This window comes from Littorina saxatilis, linkage group LG14 (assembly GCF_037325665.1).
Source record: "Littorina saxatilis isolate snail1 linkage group LG14, US_GU_Lsax_2.0, whole genome shotgun sequence".
Taxonomy (NCBI): Eukaryota; Metazoa; Mollusca; class Gastropoda; order Littorinimorpha; family Littorinidae; genus Littorina; species Littorina saxatilis.
Window position 1 is genome coordinate 4,117,336 of NC_090258.1, and position 17,608 is coordinate 4,134,943.

A 17,608-nucleotide genomic window follows, 5' to 3' on the forward strand; every position below is an offset into this window, starting at 1 on the left:
GAGTGAGATGTAAAAGATTTAAACGTAAGGCAAGAGGAGTTTTCCTGTGAAACTTGAAAGCTATGTTTAAGTTCAGAAGTTCTTAGTTGAGAGGACACAACAATATCGGGCGGGTGCTTGCAACCAACCACCTTCAGAATTGAAAATTAGAAAATCTGTTGACATTTTTGAGCATCGATTCATGTTTTTGTTGAGTTTCTTCTTTGATTGCAAAGCTAAATGATTTCTTTTGATTTGTTCCTCAGGGTCGCCTGGAGACCTCTTGGCAAGAGGTGGTGGACTATCTCTCTGACATCACCAGCACCGCTACCAGCACCACCGTCAACAACCCCGCCCTCACCATGCCCCCCGTCGACACCCACATCCTCATGCCCCCCGCCCCTGACGCAGCCAGCCTCCACCAGCCCCCCACGGTGCACCCCCACCACCACCAACTGCAGCAACATGACTTCCACGCCCAGCAGCAGCTCAACCACAGCCAGGCGTTCGGCGGGATGCCTGAGCGCAACCACACCATGTCGGCAGCAAGCTCTATGAATGAGACGCGACGTCTGCTGAGGCACAACTCCACCACCACTGAGCTGAACAGCCTGACGGGACTGCTCAACCAGACGGGCATGATTCTGCAGAACGTCACCCTGCCCGCTGTTCCCACGCCGCTTGACAACAACCTTCCTTCTCTCCCCGTCATTAATGAAACTGGTGAGTGAACGTTGGCGAAACTAGGGAGTGAAAGTAGTTGGTGTAACAGGGCAGTGAAAGTTGGTGAAACTGGGCAGTGAAAGTTGGTGAATCAGGGCAGTGAAAGTTGGTGAAACTGGGCAGTGAAAGTTGGTAAAACTGGGCAGTGAAAGTTGGTGAAACAGGGCAGTGAAAGTTGGTGGAACTGGGCAGTGAAAGTTGGTGGAACTGGGCAGTGAAAGTTGGTGAAACAGGGCAGTGATAGTTGGTGAAACTGGGCAGTGAAAGTTGGTGAAACTGGGCAGTGAAAGTTGGTGAAACTTGTGATTGAAAGTTGGTGATACTGGTGAGTGAAAGTGTTATGTAAACTGTGGTGTGTTCTTCAAGCCTGTCATAACTTTGTTGTGTGTGTGCATTATGCTTGGGGAGTTTTCTGAGATGAAAAACAATCATACGTAGCTTAACAAATGATAGCGAAAAATGACCAGAACAATGACAGATGTGATGGAATGTGTTAGAATTGAATCCATGTTTTGCATTCTCAAAATGTTTTGCATCAGCAGAACACTTGTTACAGTATCATTTTTCTTGTTCCTTTGTGGGTGAAGGAGGAACTATTCACCCTGTGTGAGGTGTGAAACGCTCATCTTGCTCTGTAGCACTCGCTGCACTGTACTGTGTTAGACACGGGTTAACTTGACGTTTCATTGCCTTGAACTGAAAGTTGTGTGTGTCACCAGGTCTTGTGAAACAGGACTACAACTCCTCCACCCCCGCCACGGAAAACCTCAACTCGCTGGAGTGGGAGGGGGGAGAACTCTTCTTCCCCAACATCACCGACTTTGACAACCTGACCAACGCCATCGCTAACTCCTCCATGCTTGACCCCAGCGACCTCCTCAACTCCATGCTGCCCGCCGAGGACCTCGACATGAACTTTGACCCGGGTGAGAGCTTGAACTTTTCTGGACATATGCTTGGTTGAAATTGGTTTTTGCGCTGCTTCTGACTTTTAGAGCTCTCAAACTTGGCGAAGTACTGGGGTGGATTAGCAGGCGACTGGATTGTTGCGGAAGATCAAGCTGTAATTTACCACTAGTACTTTCATAGAATGTAGTTGGGAGAATTTGATTAGAGGGTGAGGTATAGTTGTACAGTTTTGACAGTGGGGTTGGGGCTCATGTATGCATGTGTTCAGCATCCTGTTCAAGTGGCTCTATCCCACACCACCCTCCCCCCGCCCCTTTCCCCGTCGCGATATAACCTTGAACGGTTGAAAACGACGTTAAACACCAAATAAAGAAAGAAAGAAAGCATTCAGTTGGAAAATGGAGCATAGAATAATGATGTTGTGTCTGTTTTGACAAGCTAGTAACTTGACCACCATAATGGATAATAAGGAATGTGAGTGTGAAACATGTGGTGTCAGTTCAGACATAATCAATCACTTTTCTACAGGGCAAGTCCCGATTCACAGCTCCAAGCGCTCATAGACATACACGGACTGTAATGCGATATGTTTTGGGATGTGTGTGTGAAACATGTGGTGTCAGTTGAGACATAACTGGGACTGATGTTTGCGATGTGTGTGTGTAGGGCTGGACACAATTCAGATGCTGGACGATGCCGGCAGTGACTCAGCCATCTCCATGGGCAGTGTGTCCCCACACCAGGTGAGGCTCACTGTTAGAAATGGTGCACATTGTACATTAAGTAAAGAGGAACACATAATGACATTAAGTTGTTTGAGCAAATGAACTGCAACATCAGCAGGTGTTTGTCCGAATTTGGCATGGGTGGATGAGCGGGAGGGTTGGTTGTGTAAACCATCTGTGATTGTGTGTGCCAATGTTCATGCATTCACAGTTTACGTGCATTCATGTGCGTAATTGTATGTGCATGGAGAGTATCGAGCTTTCAGGATGACTAGATTCTTTTTTCTTTTTTTTTTAGTTTAGTCCAGGAAGTAATGGACAATGTATTAACATGCCAGCGCCTTCAAAATGCCCAGCCAGTTTTTCTTGATCTTGAAAATTCATAGCCTCTATCTCTGTCGTGGGATAAATCAGCTTTTACTTTACACCTGAGATGATGCAAAGACAGCTGTTTACAGGGTTGTACGCGACTTTGATAGGGAGCTACCTGTGTAATCGATGCACAGTAGGGGAAAGCACTGACACAAGCATGATTTTATGCGGTGGAGCAGAGTCACTGTGATAAGATACAGGTTTCCTACCAGAAGGCGTCAAGGTATCTGACCTTCTGGAAACTACACCTTTGTCACAACAGGATGTGTGAGGTGTAGCAGAGGCTAGTTTTTGTTTGCATGGCACATAATTATGCTGAAGTGCCAAGGCAAAATGAGAGATGTAAATGGTGGGGATAAGAATGCACCAGCCAAGAGCACCTGCCCTGCTTACACATTGGTGTGCAGACTAAGCAGGACCTTTAGTGCACCGTTCAGTCAGCTTACCACAGGCCTACACACACTACATGTATTCAGGTCACACAACACTGCCCCAGCCAGCCAGCCTCATAGTCATACACAGTTTGTTTTCTGCTTGTCTTGGTCGTGGTATCTGTGCCCGTCTTGCCTCAGACACACAGCTGAGTGAAAAAATTGTGCTGTGTCATGCTGTACCCTGTCAAACCAGGATATTGGCCTGTGTGGGCTCAGCCCCATCTATTCTACATTTCTGTCCTGTGATGTGGAGTTTTCATGGTTGTTTGAGGATGAAGTTAGCGTGCGTTTTGAGGTTTCATGGAGCTATGACTGGTTAGTATTGGTCAGACTGGACTGATCTGACTTGTGTAGTTTTGGTGAAAGACAGTGACATTGATTTGTGTGCCTGTGGTGGTATGCACATGACTTGTTGGTCCTCAGGGGAAAGGATGTCTGCATTGTAATGGACACACTTCCTTGATGGTATTTCAACTTCAACTTTTTCTCTTGCAAGTTAGCTGTAAGGAAGGTCTGATGATAACATGATGCACTTTTATTTGCGAAGGTGTAGTTTTACTGCAATGGATTTAAGGAATCCATGCAGGTCTGTTTCTTATGTTGTATGGATCAACAGATAAAACAGTGCTGCAGCTTAGAATTAGGGTGGAAATGCCTGCATCAGGGCAACAGATAAAACAGTGCTGCAGCTTAGAATTAGGGTGGAAATGCCTGCATCAGGGCAACAACAAAGTGTGTCATAAAGGTCATGTGCACAAGTTTCGACACTGCATCGTCATCTTTTGTATGGAAACAGATCTCTTTTCATTGTCTTCTTGTGAAAGCAGAAACGACCAGGGAAGCAGAGTATGAATGTGTATTTGGGCAGTAACTTGAAAGCTTTTGTGTATTTTTACAAGGCAGGCAATATGTAAAAGATTTTGAATTGCTTTTGACTTTAAGGTGATTAAACGCCAGAAGGGGCTATCAGTCTATTGGTTTGTCTGCTACTATCATTTCAAAAATGAATGTTTCTATGAAAGTGAAGATAGGAGAGTGGGTAACCCTCAACGGACAGGTAATGGCAAGGGCTAAGGAAACCCATACACTGGTAGTTTGAGGTTGGTGGGAGAGTAATTGTAGACCTTAGTTTCTGTTTCACATGCAAGCAAAAGGCAATGGTTTGGGGAGCTTTATATGAGTGGAACACTAGCAGCAACGTCGGTCACATGACCCAGGTGGGTGCGCGTGTCGAGGTGCAATGGGGGCTACGTGCGTTCCTGACAGAATGAGAGCTAGTACAGGTCTATTGCACAAGTTCCTGAATAAAAGTGAATTTCTCTTTTGAGATCATAAAGTATTGTATTTTGTTTTTGAGGTGAAATGGACCACCTGCATTCCTGACCGGATGACAGGTCTATTGCATGTGAATTTCTCAATAAAGTATTGTATTTTGTTGTCTAAAGTATTATATTTTGTTGTGTGTGTCTGCAGGAGGTGAATGAGACGATGGAGACGTCCCCCTTCGAGGGGCTGGAGGGGGCCACCGGGGGCAGTGACTACGACTCCACCAGTTACGGCAACCGTCGCACCTACACTCACAGCAGTGGCAGTGCTGAGGTTAGTCTGGGTTTGTCGCGGTCAGGGAGCTTTGTGCTAAATAATGCATAGTTGGAGTTATGTCTGAAAGTGGAATTTGTTTTCTAACCCTGTGCATGAATGCTTGCAACGTGAAAAGAGGGATCAGAACAAGATTTTAATTTCATATGCAGGCATGATATTATTTTGACCTGGACTCCAGGCCTCGACAGACATAGATCAACTTTATGTGATACCTCAATGGTCGGTCTACTAAAAGAGTAGGTTGCTGATTACCTGTAAAAACATAACCTTGGTAGCATGACTCTTGTTGCCTTGGTAGCATGACTCTTGTTGCCTTGGTAGCATGACTTGTTGCCTTGGTAGCATGACTCTTGTTGCCTTGGTAGCATGACTCTTGTTGCCTTGGTAGCATGACTTGTTGCCTTGGTAGCATGACTCTTGTTGCCTTGGTAGCATGACTCTTGTTGCCTTGGTAGCATGACTCTTGTTGCCTTGGTAGCATGACTCTTGTTGCCTTGGTAGCATGACTCTTGTTGCCTTGGTAGCATGACTCTTGTTGCCTTGGTAGCATGACTTGTTGCCTTGGTAGCATGACTCTTGTTGCCTTGGTAGCATGACTCTTGTTGCCTTGGTAGCATGACTCTTGTTGCCTTGGTAGCATGACTCTTGTTGCCTTGGTAGCATGACTTGTTGCCTTGGTAGCATGACTCTTGTTGCCTTGGTAGCATGACTCTTGTTGCCTTGGTAGCATGACTCTTGTTGCCTTGGTAGCATGACTCTTGTTGCTGTTAGCTTTCCACTGGGAGGAAGCAACAGGGATTTGCCAGCAATTGGGGCTGGGCAGCTCAGGTGGTAGAGCACTGGATTTGTGATCCTAAGGTCATAGGTTCGAATCCTGGCAGGGCAGACGTCAACATTATGTGTAGACTCAGAGAATGTATCCATGTCCTACCCCTGTGTCACCACAGTGGCACGTAAAAAACCTTGGTCATTCTGTCATAAGTGCAGGTGGCTGATTACAACTTAACGCATACACACCTGGGTAGCACGACTTGTTGCTGCCAGCTTTCCCCTGGCAGGAAGCGACCCGAATCTCCCAGCATTGGGATAATAAAGTAAAAGAAATGAAAGGTGAGAGTGTGAAAACGTTGTGTGTTTAGGATGACGGCTTCCACTACAGCTGCAGCTCCTACGGCTCTCCGGCCTCTGTCAACACAAACTGCTCCACCGGCTCCAACGACACGGAGCACTCCAGCGGCCAGTCCAGCGCCTCCCTCAACCACATCCACCACAACCACACCTACCCCACTCAGCCCGGACAGACCCCTAGAGAGGTGGGTACTGTGTGTGTCTGAGTGTGTTGAGTGCTTTGCTATGTGTATATGTGTCATTTTTCATCAACTTCCTTCCACCTTGCCGATTGTTTGGACCAGCCTGTCTGTCTGTCTGTCTGTCTGTCATTGGGCCAATGTGTTCTTCTGTCTGTCTGTCATTGGGCCAATGTGTTCTTCTGTCTGTCTGTCATTGGGCCAATGTGTTCTTTACTTTGTCAATGTTGTCACTCTTCACATGCACTTGCACACCATAACTTATTGATTGGGTTTTGTCAGAAAGTCTGATGAATGCTTTACACATGCCAATGCTCACCAATATCAAAGTCAGTCTCTTGTTACATCATTTCTTAGTATGGGATGAAACAGAAAATCCTAGTCCTACAGGTTATAAGAGTGATGTCTTTATGGGATGAAACAGAAAATCCTAGTCCTACAGGTTATAAGAGTGATGTCTTTATGGGATGAAACAGAAAATCCTAGTCCTACAGGTTATAAGAGTGATGTCTTTATGGGATGAAACAGAAAATCCTAGTCCTACAGGTTATAAGAGTGATGTCTTTATGGGATGAAACAGAAAATCCTAGTCCTACAGGTTATAAGAGTGATGTCTTTATGGGATGAAACAGAAAATCCTAGTCCTACAGGTTATAAGAGTGATGTCTTTATGGGATGAAACAGAAAATCCTAGTCCTACAGGTTATAAGAGTGATGTCTTTATGGGATGAAACAGAAAATCCTAGTCCTACAGGTTATAAGAGTGATGTCTTTATGGGATGAAACAGAAAATCCTAGTCCTACAGGTTATAAGAGTGATGTCTTTATGGGATGAAACAGAAAATCCTAGTCCTACAGGTTATAAGAGTGATGTCTTTATGGGATGAAACAGAAAATCCTAGTCCTACAGGTTATAAGAGTGATGTCTTTATGGGATGAAACAGAAAATCCTAGTCCTACAGGTTATAAGAGTGATGTCTTTATGGGATGAAACAGAAAATCCTAGTCCTACAGGTTATAAGAGTGATGTCTTTATGGGATGAAACAGAAAATCCTAGTCCTACAGGTTATAAGAGTGATGTCTTTATGGGATGAAACAGAAAATCCTAGTCCTACAGGTTATAAGAGTGATGTCTTTATGGGATGAAACAGAAAATCCTAGTCCTACAGGTTATAAGAGTGATGTCTTTATGGGATGAAACAGAAAATCCTAGTCCTACAGGAATAAGAGTGATGTCTTTATGTCTTCTCCTTGTGCAGGGATTATTGTGAGGAACAAGTTCAATTGTTTGAAAAGAAAACATCAACCCAGTAGGTTGTGAAAACCCACTGTTAAAACCCACTGTTAAAACCCACTGTTAAAATCCCACAGAATACGTATTGTTTTGCCCAGAGTACCAAGGTAAATTCTTGATGCTCAGGGCAATATTCTGTCATCTATATACAGTTCTTTGTGGACCATTTGTAAGGTCTATACATTCGGTCAAATCACAGGCACAGTAGATGTTACCTTTACCCGTGTCTCTTGCAGGTGAAGAAGTACGCCAAGAGAGATGGACCACGTCAGAAGGGACCTCACTCTCGAGACGCTAAGCGTGCCGAGGATCTCAAACTGCCCTTCACTTTCGATCACATCATCGAGTCGGCCGTGGAAGAGTTCAACGACATGATCACCAAGACCAAGCTCACGGAGGCTCAGGTGGGTAGCGTTGCTGTATGCTTGTGTGCAGCTTATTGAACACTTCTTGTGATCATCGCAGACGCCAAACAATCGCACTACAGCACCAAAATCTGTGAAACAACCTCTGCCAAAACACTCTTCTCCACAATGAATGACCTTCTTGGCTGCTCTTCTGCTTCTCCCTTGCCCAACAACATCGACCCCTCCAAACTGTCGCAAGCTTTCTCTGATTACTTCCATAACAAGATCCAAACCATCCGTGACAAACTAGACAAAATCCCACACCAAAACTCTGAAACTCCTCCTGCATTTACAGGCACTCCCTTCACACACTTTCAGCCTCTCACTCTCACTGACCTGGAGAAAGTCCTCAAAGAAATGACCTTGAAAACCTGTGACCTTGACCCTCTTCCCACACAACTCTTCTCTGACTGTCTTCCTGAACTCCTCCCTTCTATTCTCAAAATCATCAACACTTTTCTGCAAACAGGCACTGTCCCCAACTCCTTTAAGACTGCTATTGTCAAACCTCTACTGAAAAAACCATCGCTCGACCCAAACACTCTCAGCAACTACCGCCCTGTCTCAAACCTTTCCTTCATCTCCAAACTCCTTGAAAGAGTCGTCCTGAAACAACTCAACTCTCACCTTCTTTGCAACAATCTTCTCTCTCCGCTTCAATCTGCCTATCGTCCTCACCACTCCACCGAAACTGCCCTTCTCAAAATCACTAATGATCTCCTCCTTGCCACTGACCAAGCTGAAATCTCTGCCGTCGCTCTACTTGATCTATCAGCGGCCTTTGACACAGTCGACCACAACATCCTCCTTCAACGCCTTCAGCACACCTTTGGTATCCATAGCACAGCTCTTTCTTGGTTCTCTTCTTAGCTCACCGACCGCTACCAGACTGTTTCGATTGACAAACTGAACTCTGACCCCATCAGGCTTGAGTGCGGAGTCCCTCAGGGCTTAGTCCTTGGGCCTGTACTATTTACTCTCTACACTCAACCTCTTGACCACATCCTTGACCGACACAACGTTCTCCACCACTCTTTTGCCGACGACTCTCAACTTCACAACAGCTCTTCCCCTGACCAGTCTGAATCTCTTCTTTCCTCTATCTCTGACACTATCACTGACGTGCAGAATTGGATGACAGAAAACAAACTTCAGCTCAATAGCAACAAAACTGAAGCTATCCTAATAGGCACTACATCCAAACTCTCCAAAGCCACTTCCGACTCTCTTCAACTCTCTGACTCTTCTGTCCCTCTGTCTTCTGCTGTCAAAAACCTCGGAGTCACTCTAGACAACACCCTTTCCATGAAACAACACATCTCTTCTGTCTCTCGCACCTGCTACTTCCAACTCCGCCGCATCGCCACTATCCGCAAGTACCTCACCACAGATGCTACCGCCAAACTGGTCACTTCCACCATTCTCTCACGTCTTGACTATTGTAACTCTCTCTTGGCGGGTCTTCCCTCTTCTTCTATCTCTCGTCTCCAACGCATTCAAAATAGCTCTGCCCGTCTTGTCTTACGAAAGAAAAAGGGAGATCATATCACCCCCCTCCTAAATCAGCTCCACTGGTTGCCCGTTCCTGCCCGTATCACATACAAAATCAACACTCTCACCTACAAATGCCTCCATGGTCTCGCCCCTGCCTATCTCTCCGACTCTCTCTCTCTCTATGTCCCTTCACGAGCACTCAGATCATCTGCCGACTCCCTCAAGCTCAACATCCCCCACACCAAACTCAAAACAGCAGGTCAACGCTCATTTTCTTTCCAAGCACCTAGCCAATGGAACACACTACCTCTCCCCCTCCGTCAACAACAGTCCCTCGAATCATTCAAATCTGCACTCAAGACATTCCTTTTTTCCACATAATCCATGCATTCTACACTGCCCACCCCATCCCACCCTGAATAACTGTACATATTTTAATGGTTGATGGTGTGTGTGTGTTGGTGACTTTAAGTCTCTGTGTGTGTGAATGAGTGTATGTGCGCCTTGAGTCGCCTGTTGGTGAGATATGTGCCCGTTATAAATATTCGTATTATTATTATTATTATAGTCAAGCAAGCCAAAGTTTTTGACCAAGTCCAAACATATTGTATCGGAAGCCCCCCTTTGAAGACCTTGACCAATCTGGGGGTAAAAGGGAGCAAGTCTTAACATGAAGACCTTGACCAATCTGGGGGTAAAAGGGAGCAAGTCTTAACATGAAGGTCAATTCCCACATCTTATCAACAGAAAACCCTGGAGAGAACAGAGTGTCTTGAAAGGGAATTCCAATGTATGTTCTCAGTAGGAATGGTTTCCCAATGGATTTGAGTAACACTCTCAAAGTTCAAGTAGAAAGAACAGTCTTCTGTACATGTATAACTTTCCCATGTTTCTGTGATACTTCTGGTTACTTGTGTTGATAAATTATTAAGTTAATAAATAAGAATGGTTAGAAAAGTTTCAGTGACCAGTAAGGAACTGTTGTTAAAGGGAGGTAATTGTCATGGGTGAAGTGTTAACTCCCCTAGACCAGAACGCCTGTTGGAAGATTTCAGGAGCTTTATTGGGAGCTTTGAAGAGCAGCAGGTTGTCCGGGCCTGAATTCCTGTTGCAAGATGAAAGGAGCTCTATGCGTAAAATAAATAGATAAACAGATTACAAATAAAAATAAATAATGCAGAAGAAAGAGCAACAACATCTTCTGTGTTCACGGGCTGCAACTCGCACATGCACTTGTGTTTGGCACAAGTGGGGTTTTACGTCTTTATTCTCTCTCCCCCCCCCCCCCCCCCCCTCCCCTCCCTCAACATTTAGGCAGCCATACTCCAATTTAGGTTTGACAAGCAATATGTAAATTGTGTTATTTTTGGTGCAGATCAACCTGATGCGTGACATCCGTCGCCGCGGGAAGAACAAGGTGGCGGCCCAGAACTGCCGCAAGCGCAAGCTGGATGTGCTGGTGACCCTGGAGGATCAGATGGACGACATGCAGCATGCCAGGGACAAGCTGGCCGCCGAGCGCCGCGACATCGAGCTCCAGACGCGTCAGGCCCGGGAGAAGTACTCCGCCCTCTACGACCACATCTTCCGCTCCCTGCGCGACGAGCAAGGCCGCCCCTACAGCCCCGACGAGTTCTCCCTCCAGCAGTCAAGCGACGGGAATGTGTTTCTCGTCAGGCTCACCAACGCTAGCGCCACCGCCCCTGTGGCTTCCGCCGCATCCGGCAGTCGCTCCACTCCAAACGCCTCCTCTACCAAACGCAAAGACTATCCCCGCCAACAGAAGAAGAAAAGCAAAGAGTAGTTGGGTGGAGAAAGTTTGGCTGGGAGGTTGTTTCTCACTACCCACGCCTTCTCTAGAAAAAATCAAACACTTGACTGGCCAACAAAAGAAGAAAAGCTAGGAGTATTTAGGTGGAGAATGTTTGTCTGGGAGGTTGTTTTTCACTGCCCTCTTCTTCTCTTAAAAACATAAAGACTTTACTGGCCAACAGAACAACAAAAGCAAGAGTAGTACGGTGGTAAATCTTTGGCTGGGAGGGATTTCTCTGTGCCCGTGCCTTTGCTAGAAAACATCAAACAATTTCCTTGCCCTTGGACATTGGTGGGGGAATATTTGGCTGGGAGGCCTTGACTTCCTAGCCTTCTCTAGAAAACGTAAAGACTTTTCCCCCCAACAGGAGAAGAAATTGAGAAGTAGTTGATTAAAAAATGTGTCTGGGTGTTTGATAATCTGGGCCGGAATTTTAGCTTGCAGCAGTGCTGGAGTTAGAGATTTGAATTACAAGGGAAAAGGTGGATGTAAGAATTATTTGTGTACAAAGGGTTAAGGGGAGGTGGGCCAGTGCACTACCTTTTTTTTTATTTTGAATGTTTTATTGTGTCTAAATGTTATTTTATGAAAGAAATGAACAAATGATGACAAACAATAGTCATGTTTTGTATTTTCGGTTGCTGGTTTTTGTTTTACGCGACAAAAACAGTCAAAATACAGACAAAAGTGGAGTACAGGAGATACACGGATTTTCATCAGATGTGATTGTCACACTTCTAATTATTGTTTTATTTTATCCTTCTGGGTATGCTCTAGGGGATTACGAAGCAGATCTTGTTTGTTGTATTTATACTTGGAGTTAGGAACACTTCTTTGTTACAACTGTCAAACTTTAGGGTAACGCTTGCGAAATTATTTTTTGAAATCATCTGGATATGACTATAATAAAATTTCAGCAAAATCCCTTCGTAATCCCCTAGAATGTTATATTCTGCACAAACTACAAAAGAAAATATTGCTCTAGCTAAATTACAGCCAGAGAAATCGCGTAACTCAAGACGTAACCGTAGGCAAAATGGCTGAACTGAGAAAAACGACATTGAAGATTGAACACCACAGAAACACTATTGAAACAGACATACAAGGACAAAACTGTGTTATGAATGAACAGCTTAGTTTATTTGAATTGCAAACTACTTAGCCTTTAGCACGCCAGCAGCGAATTTATGCGTCCATCCCTTCTTTCCCTCTGTCAACCAGCATGGGGATACTGCCCCAGCGCTAAACGTGTATCAATGACCCGATTCTCGTTTGTATTTGCATGCGAATAACGGTATTTTTAACGGTAACTTACTTGAGCCAGAACGAGGCTTCTTTCCTTCCGTTATCTCGTCGTGTCTTATGCGCTGAATTTGTTGGTCGAAGTTTTCTGCTTTTGTTTTTACATCGATACAGTACTTTAGTGCTTCGACAAGCAAGATGGAGGATGATGAGTTTGAAACTTTTGTTTGAGTTGTTTTTTGACAACAAATCGTACGTGGAATCTGAACGATTTACTGAGGAAGCTCTTCGCAATGAACTGTGTATCGCGGTGAAGAAAATGACAGTGACAGTGACGGAATTTACGAAAGTGCAGATTGATACAAACAGTTGCTGATCCAGTTTCGTTCGTGAAATGGCAGACCCAGCAAACATTACCGATAATCTGACTGATGTTGGATACTTTCTCCTGTTTTTGTTTTTTTGCGTAGCAAATGCTCGACTTGCTTGTCGAGGAGATACTGCTCAGAAACTGACTCAAATTCAGCGCAAAGCAAGCCAGTTGCAAGACGTAAAAAGTCTGCGCCATGCATGGCGTGTTCGGAAATGGCGACCTGTGGATCTGCGTGGAGATCAAAGCTTTCCTCTGTATCGGAAACACCGGCAGAATCCAAACTTTGGCCTAGTACCAGCGGAAATACTTGTTGTTGCTTACCGAACTAATAAAGACATTGTCCTCTTTCTTATTTCGAACCATTGTTATCGTATCAAAGGTTGTTTCTCAAAGAAAAATTCGCTTTCGGTTGTCACTGATCGTTTGATGTGTAACCAGGATGTTGTAAAACCGAGTGAACTTCGGGTGTTCCCGTCATGGCCGAGAGTCTCTTCGGTAGTTTCCGTATGCAAAATTCGTAAGCTGAGCATGCGCACTCACAAAGTAAACTGGTTCCCGATTTCGGTTTATGAAACGAACCAATGGATGTCGAGTACCTTCCAAATAAGGACATTTCCGTTCGATTCCGTTCGATTACGATTGCTGCTTTTGCAACGGACTAGTGGCTGAGTGAATGGAACATTCATCAAAACACTGATGTCATGTTATAGGTCAAGAGCTGCTGCGCAGTTTCGTATGTCGTGAATGCACTGTTTTGCTGAGGACAAAGCCGTAACTAGCCTTTGAAATGAGACATTTTTTGGCGGGGGAATATCGACTACAGAAGACAATCAATGCCACACATGTTCACATTTTGTCTTTATTGACAGATAAATAGGACACTTTAGACAAAAACACTGACACACATGGATGATAGGTATGTTATGGAAACATAATCTGCTAAAATACCCAAAACAGTGTTTTGAACGATTTGGTCAATTTTGCACTGGCCCACCTGCCCTTAAAGGAGAAAAGAATAACTGAAGTAAATGGCCCGGCTTATTTGTTGTACTCTGTCTTTTTGGTAGGGTGTTGTGACATGAGGGATAACCATTGCAATCCGCCTTTGTTGTTCTGTAGATTGGGGGAATATATTAGGACTGAATATTTGTGCCATATTTTGGTCAGGGATGAATGTAAAATTGTAAGACTCCAAACCACCTGGTATATATTTAGGAGTGAATTTCTGAGCACTTCAGAGAAATAAACCATTTGATCATTTTATTCATGGATGAAGCTGGGTGGTCTCCCTTGTACTTTGGACTCTGCAGCGACTATATATTCATGGACAAGGGAGCTTACTATTCTCTTTCTTGAAAAGAGATATTTATTTTTCAAACACAAGAAGCATTTGCTGTTAAGTTTGTGCTGTGTTTGTACATCGCTACACATTTAGCGGCTGTTATTATTAATGATTGTTGCCTGACAAACTGAGTGTTACAATTATTCCCCGCGGGTTAGGGGGAGTCCCATATTGGTTGGGACGAGAAAGAATTTACCCGATGCTCCCCAGCATGTCGTAAGAGGCGACTAACGGATTCTGTTTCTCCTTTTACCCTTGTTGAGTGTTTCTTGTATAGAATATAGTCAATGTTTGTAAAGATTTTAGTCAAGCAGTATGTAAGAAATGTTAAGTCCTTTGTACTGGAAACTTGCATTCTCCCAGTAAGGTATTATATTGTACTACGTTGCAAGCCCCTGGAGCAAATTTTTGATTAGTGCTTTTGTGAACAAGAAACAATTGACAAGTGGCTCTATCCCATCACCCCCCTTCCCTCCGTCGCGATATAACCTTGAACGGTTGAAAACGACGTTAAACACCAAATAAAGAAAGAAAGTGTACAATTTTGTTTGTTTTGTTACATTACAATTAAAGCTTGCGATCTATTTAGCCAGCTGAAACTTATGAAGTCTTTCTGAACAATGTTGTTATCCGTTGTGTGTATATTTGTGTCTGCATTTTTTTAAAACTTTTTGCTTGATCGGTTAACAGTTAATTATTAAGGTATGACTGAAAACATGTTAGTAAACTGCAGTTTATTTCCACATGAAAACATATTGGGACACTAGTTTCTTTGCATTGTAGAAACTCGCTTGAAGTGCCTTTTCTTTTTCTTGAAATGTTGATCTGATGATGCTTTGTCACAGTGAATGTCGGAGTAACCTGAGCATACTATAGTTGATCTGATGATGCTTTGTCACAGTGAATGTCGGAGTAACCTGAGCATACTGGAGTTGATCTGATGATGCTTTGTCACAGTGAATGTCGGAGTAACCTGAGCATACTGGAGTTGATCTGATGATGCTTTGTCACAGTGAATGTCGGAGTAACCTGAGCATACTATAGTTGCTTGTTTCTTCTCTTGTACCATTCCATTTCAGTTTTGACAAACCGTTGTGTTTGTGTGTGTGTGGAACGCATGAGTTGAATGAGACCCTTGGTGTCGCCATTTCTAACAGGATAGCAAGTAGTCACTGCCACATTGGAACCTCGGTATGCATAACAGTCCGCTAAGGGTTACCTTCATCTTGTTTCTTACTGTTCTGTTTGCAAGGTTGAATTTGATTCTATGCCTATCGGCTTAAAACCAATCTAAGCTGTGTGTGTAGCCTCATCTGGAGAAGAATGCCTTGTCTTTGAATGCAAGTTTTTTGTGTGATATGTTACCGTGGCATGCAGTGTGGATGTGTGATATGTTATCGTGGCATGCAGTGTGGATGTGTGATATGTTATCGTGGCATGCAGTGTGGATGTGTGATATATGTTATCGTCGCATGCAGAGTGAATGTGTGATATGTTGTCGTGGTATGCAGTGTGGATGTGTGATATGTTATCGTGGCATGCAGTGTGGATGTGTGATATGTTATTGTGGCATGCAGTGTGGATGTGCAGTTGAGTGAAGAATTGTGTCAAACAATACACACAACTTTTCTAAAGAAAGATGTTTTTCAATGGATTGAAATTCGACAAAAGTGTATAAAAACAACAACAAATGGAATGTTATGAACCACCGATAGAAACAAATTAAATGGCAAGGTTGTCTTTCAAGGGGGTGGGAGTTTAGTCAACAAGAATTCTGTTACTAATTTGTTGAGCAAATATGGCCGGAGAATAAACTTTGCCCCTGGAATGGCGCAAAGTTCGCACATTTCTGCTGTGTTCTCATCTTCCTGATACACGTTTGCAGCTGGGTAAGGTTAAGCCTGTTCATCGACTTATAGCGGTGAAAGTTCAACAAGTTTTCTCTAAAGTGATAGAAGACTGGCTGCCCCCTAGTATTTTAGGTAATTGGTGACATCTTTTACATTGATGCCTACGAAAGACAGATGTTTCAAATGCTTTGTCTTTGGACAAAGTAGACTGGGAATTGTTGCAAGTATTTGCAGTTTTGTGTTTTGTTGCAACGGATAGCTTTTATTCGCGTGTATGTCTTGGTGAAGTGTTTGTGTTCTATTGTTTGCATGTGTATTTGTTTATGCTATTATATGATATCAGGTAAGAGAGTTTGCGTGAGAGTGAAAAACAGGGTAAAGAATGTGAGCATGCTAGAGAGAGACAGGTGTGTGTGTGTGTGTGTGTAAAAGATTAATAATGTTGGGAGTGTTTTGTGATATAGTTGAATGTTGAGTGAAATCAGAGCTGTACATAAATTATCACCTGTATATCTGGTTTCATAATCAGTCTTTCGTAATCTCAGCACCGAGTCGTAGCGCCACAATTTTAACAGCCTTGGTTACCGTTTGTTGAAAGTGTTTGTTGATGCAATATGTTTGTCATCCCAAACCCCCTCTACATTTGTCACGACCTCCTCTTTGCCCCCCACCCCCACCCCATTTTTATCCTGCCCTCATTTTCACGTGTGACCATTTTTTTCTATCCTGCCATCTCTACTACAAAAGTTATTTTGTATTGACCATCTGTTTGCTTTCTTCATACATTTCAACTTGTAGAATTATGGCATATTTCTCAGACGTAATGTCTCCCTGCTTGTGAGGATAGTGTTGTCATGTTATGATATGCTTGTATCACCAACATATCTTTTTAGTTGTATAAGATTGGTTGCACATTCTGGATACCAAATTGAACAAGTGTAATTTGTGTGTATTTTTTTTTTTTTTTACCCTGTGCAGTTATTTTGTCTCTCTCTCTCTCTCTCTCTCTCTGTCTCTCTTTCTCTCTGTCTCTGTCTCTCTCTTTCTCTGTCTCTCTCTCTCTGTCTCTCTCTCTCTGTCTCTCTCTCTCTCTCTCTCTGTCTCTCTCTCTCTCTCTCTCTCTCTCTGTCTCTCTCTCTGTCTCTCTCTCTCTGTCTCTCTCTCTGTCTCTCTCTGTCTCTCTGTCTCTCTCTGTCTCTCTCTCTCTCTGTCTCTCTGTCTCTGTCTCTGTCTCTCTCTCTCTGTCTCTCTCTCTCTCTGTCTCTCTCTCTGTCTCTCTCTCTCTGTCTCTGTCTCTCTCTCTCTATCTCTCTCTCTATCTATCTCTCTCTCTCTCTCTCTCTCTCTGTCCTATCTTTCCATTTCCATCATTATTGTTAATAACGGCGTATGGTTTGCGTTTTCATTATGGAAATGGCTCTTGACATTAAATCCATTGTAACTGGTAAACGGTTGAAAACGACGTTAAACACCAAATAAAGAAAGAAAGATTGTAACTGGTCTCTAACTGCAGCATCTTTGGATAAAGGAACTATTGAGTATTGCGCACACACACATATATGCTACTACTATTCAGTGTATTCTTCATCATGTTTCATGCTTTTGTTGTACATAAGATGTTACTTCCATAACCATTTTATGGTTTGACAAATTTGTGAGAAAAAAATTTGAAAAAATAATAAAATTGAAAAATATTTGGTGTGTGTTTTTGTCACAGTTGCAGCTTACAGTACTCTCTCTC

General features: G+C 43.6%; 1 protein-coding gene across 4 annotated transcripts in view; it reads left to right on the top strand.

Annotated features, from left to right (window-relative positions):
• The window catches only part of LOC138946930 (endoplasmic reticulum membrane sensor NFE2L1-like), a 71,942-nt gene extending 60,362 nt beyond the window's left edge, over positions 1 to 11,580 (top strand). For all 4 annotated transcript variants that reach the window (XM_070318344.1, XM_070318343.1, XM_070318341.1 and 1 more), the window contains 7 exons: positions 246 to 702; positions 1,422 to 1,628; positions 2,278 to 2,354; positions 4,616 to 4,741; positions 5,884 to 6,057; positions 7,583 to 7,750; positions 10,623 to 11,580. In XM_070318344.1, the coding sequence (XP_070174445.1) occupies positions 246 to 702; positions 1,422 to 1,628; positions 2,278 to 2,354; positions 4,616 to 4,741; positions 5,884 to 6,057; positions 7,583 to 7,750; positions 10,623 to 11,051 (1,638 nt within the window). In that variant the 3' untranslated portion in view covers positions 11,052 to 11,580. The remainder of the gene's footprint in view (positions 1 to 245; positions 703 to 1,421; positions 1,629 to 2,277; positions 2,355 to 4,615; positions 4,742 to 5,883; positions 6,058 to 7,582; positions 7,751 to 10,622) is intronic.
• The last annotated feature ends 6,028 nt before the right edge of the window (positions 11,581 to 17,608 follow it).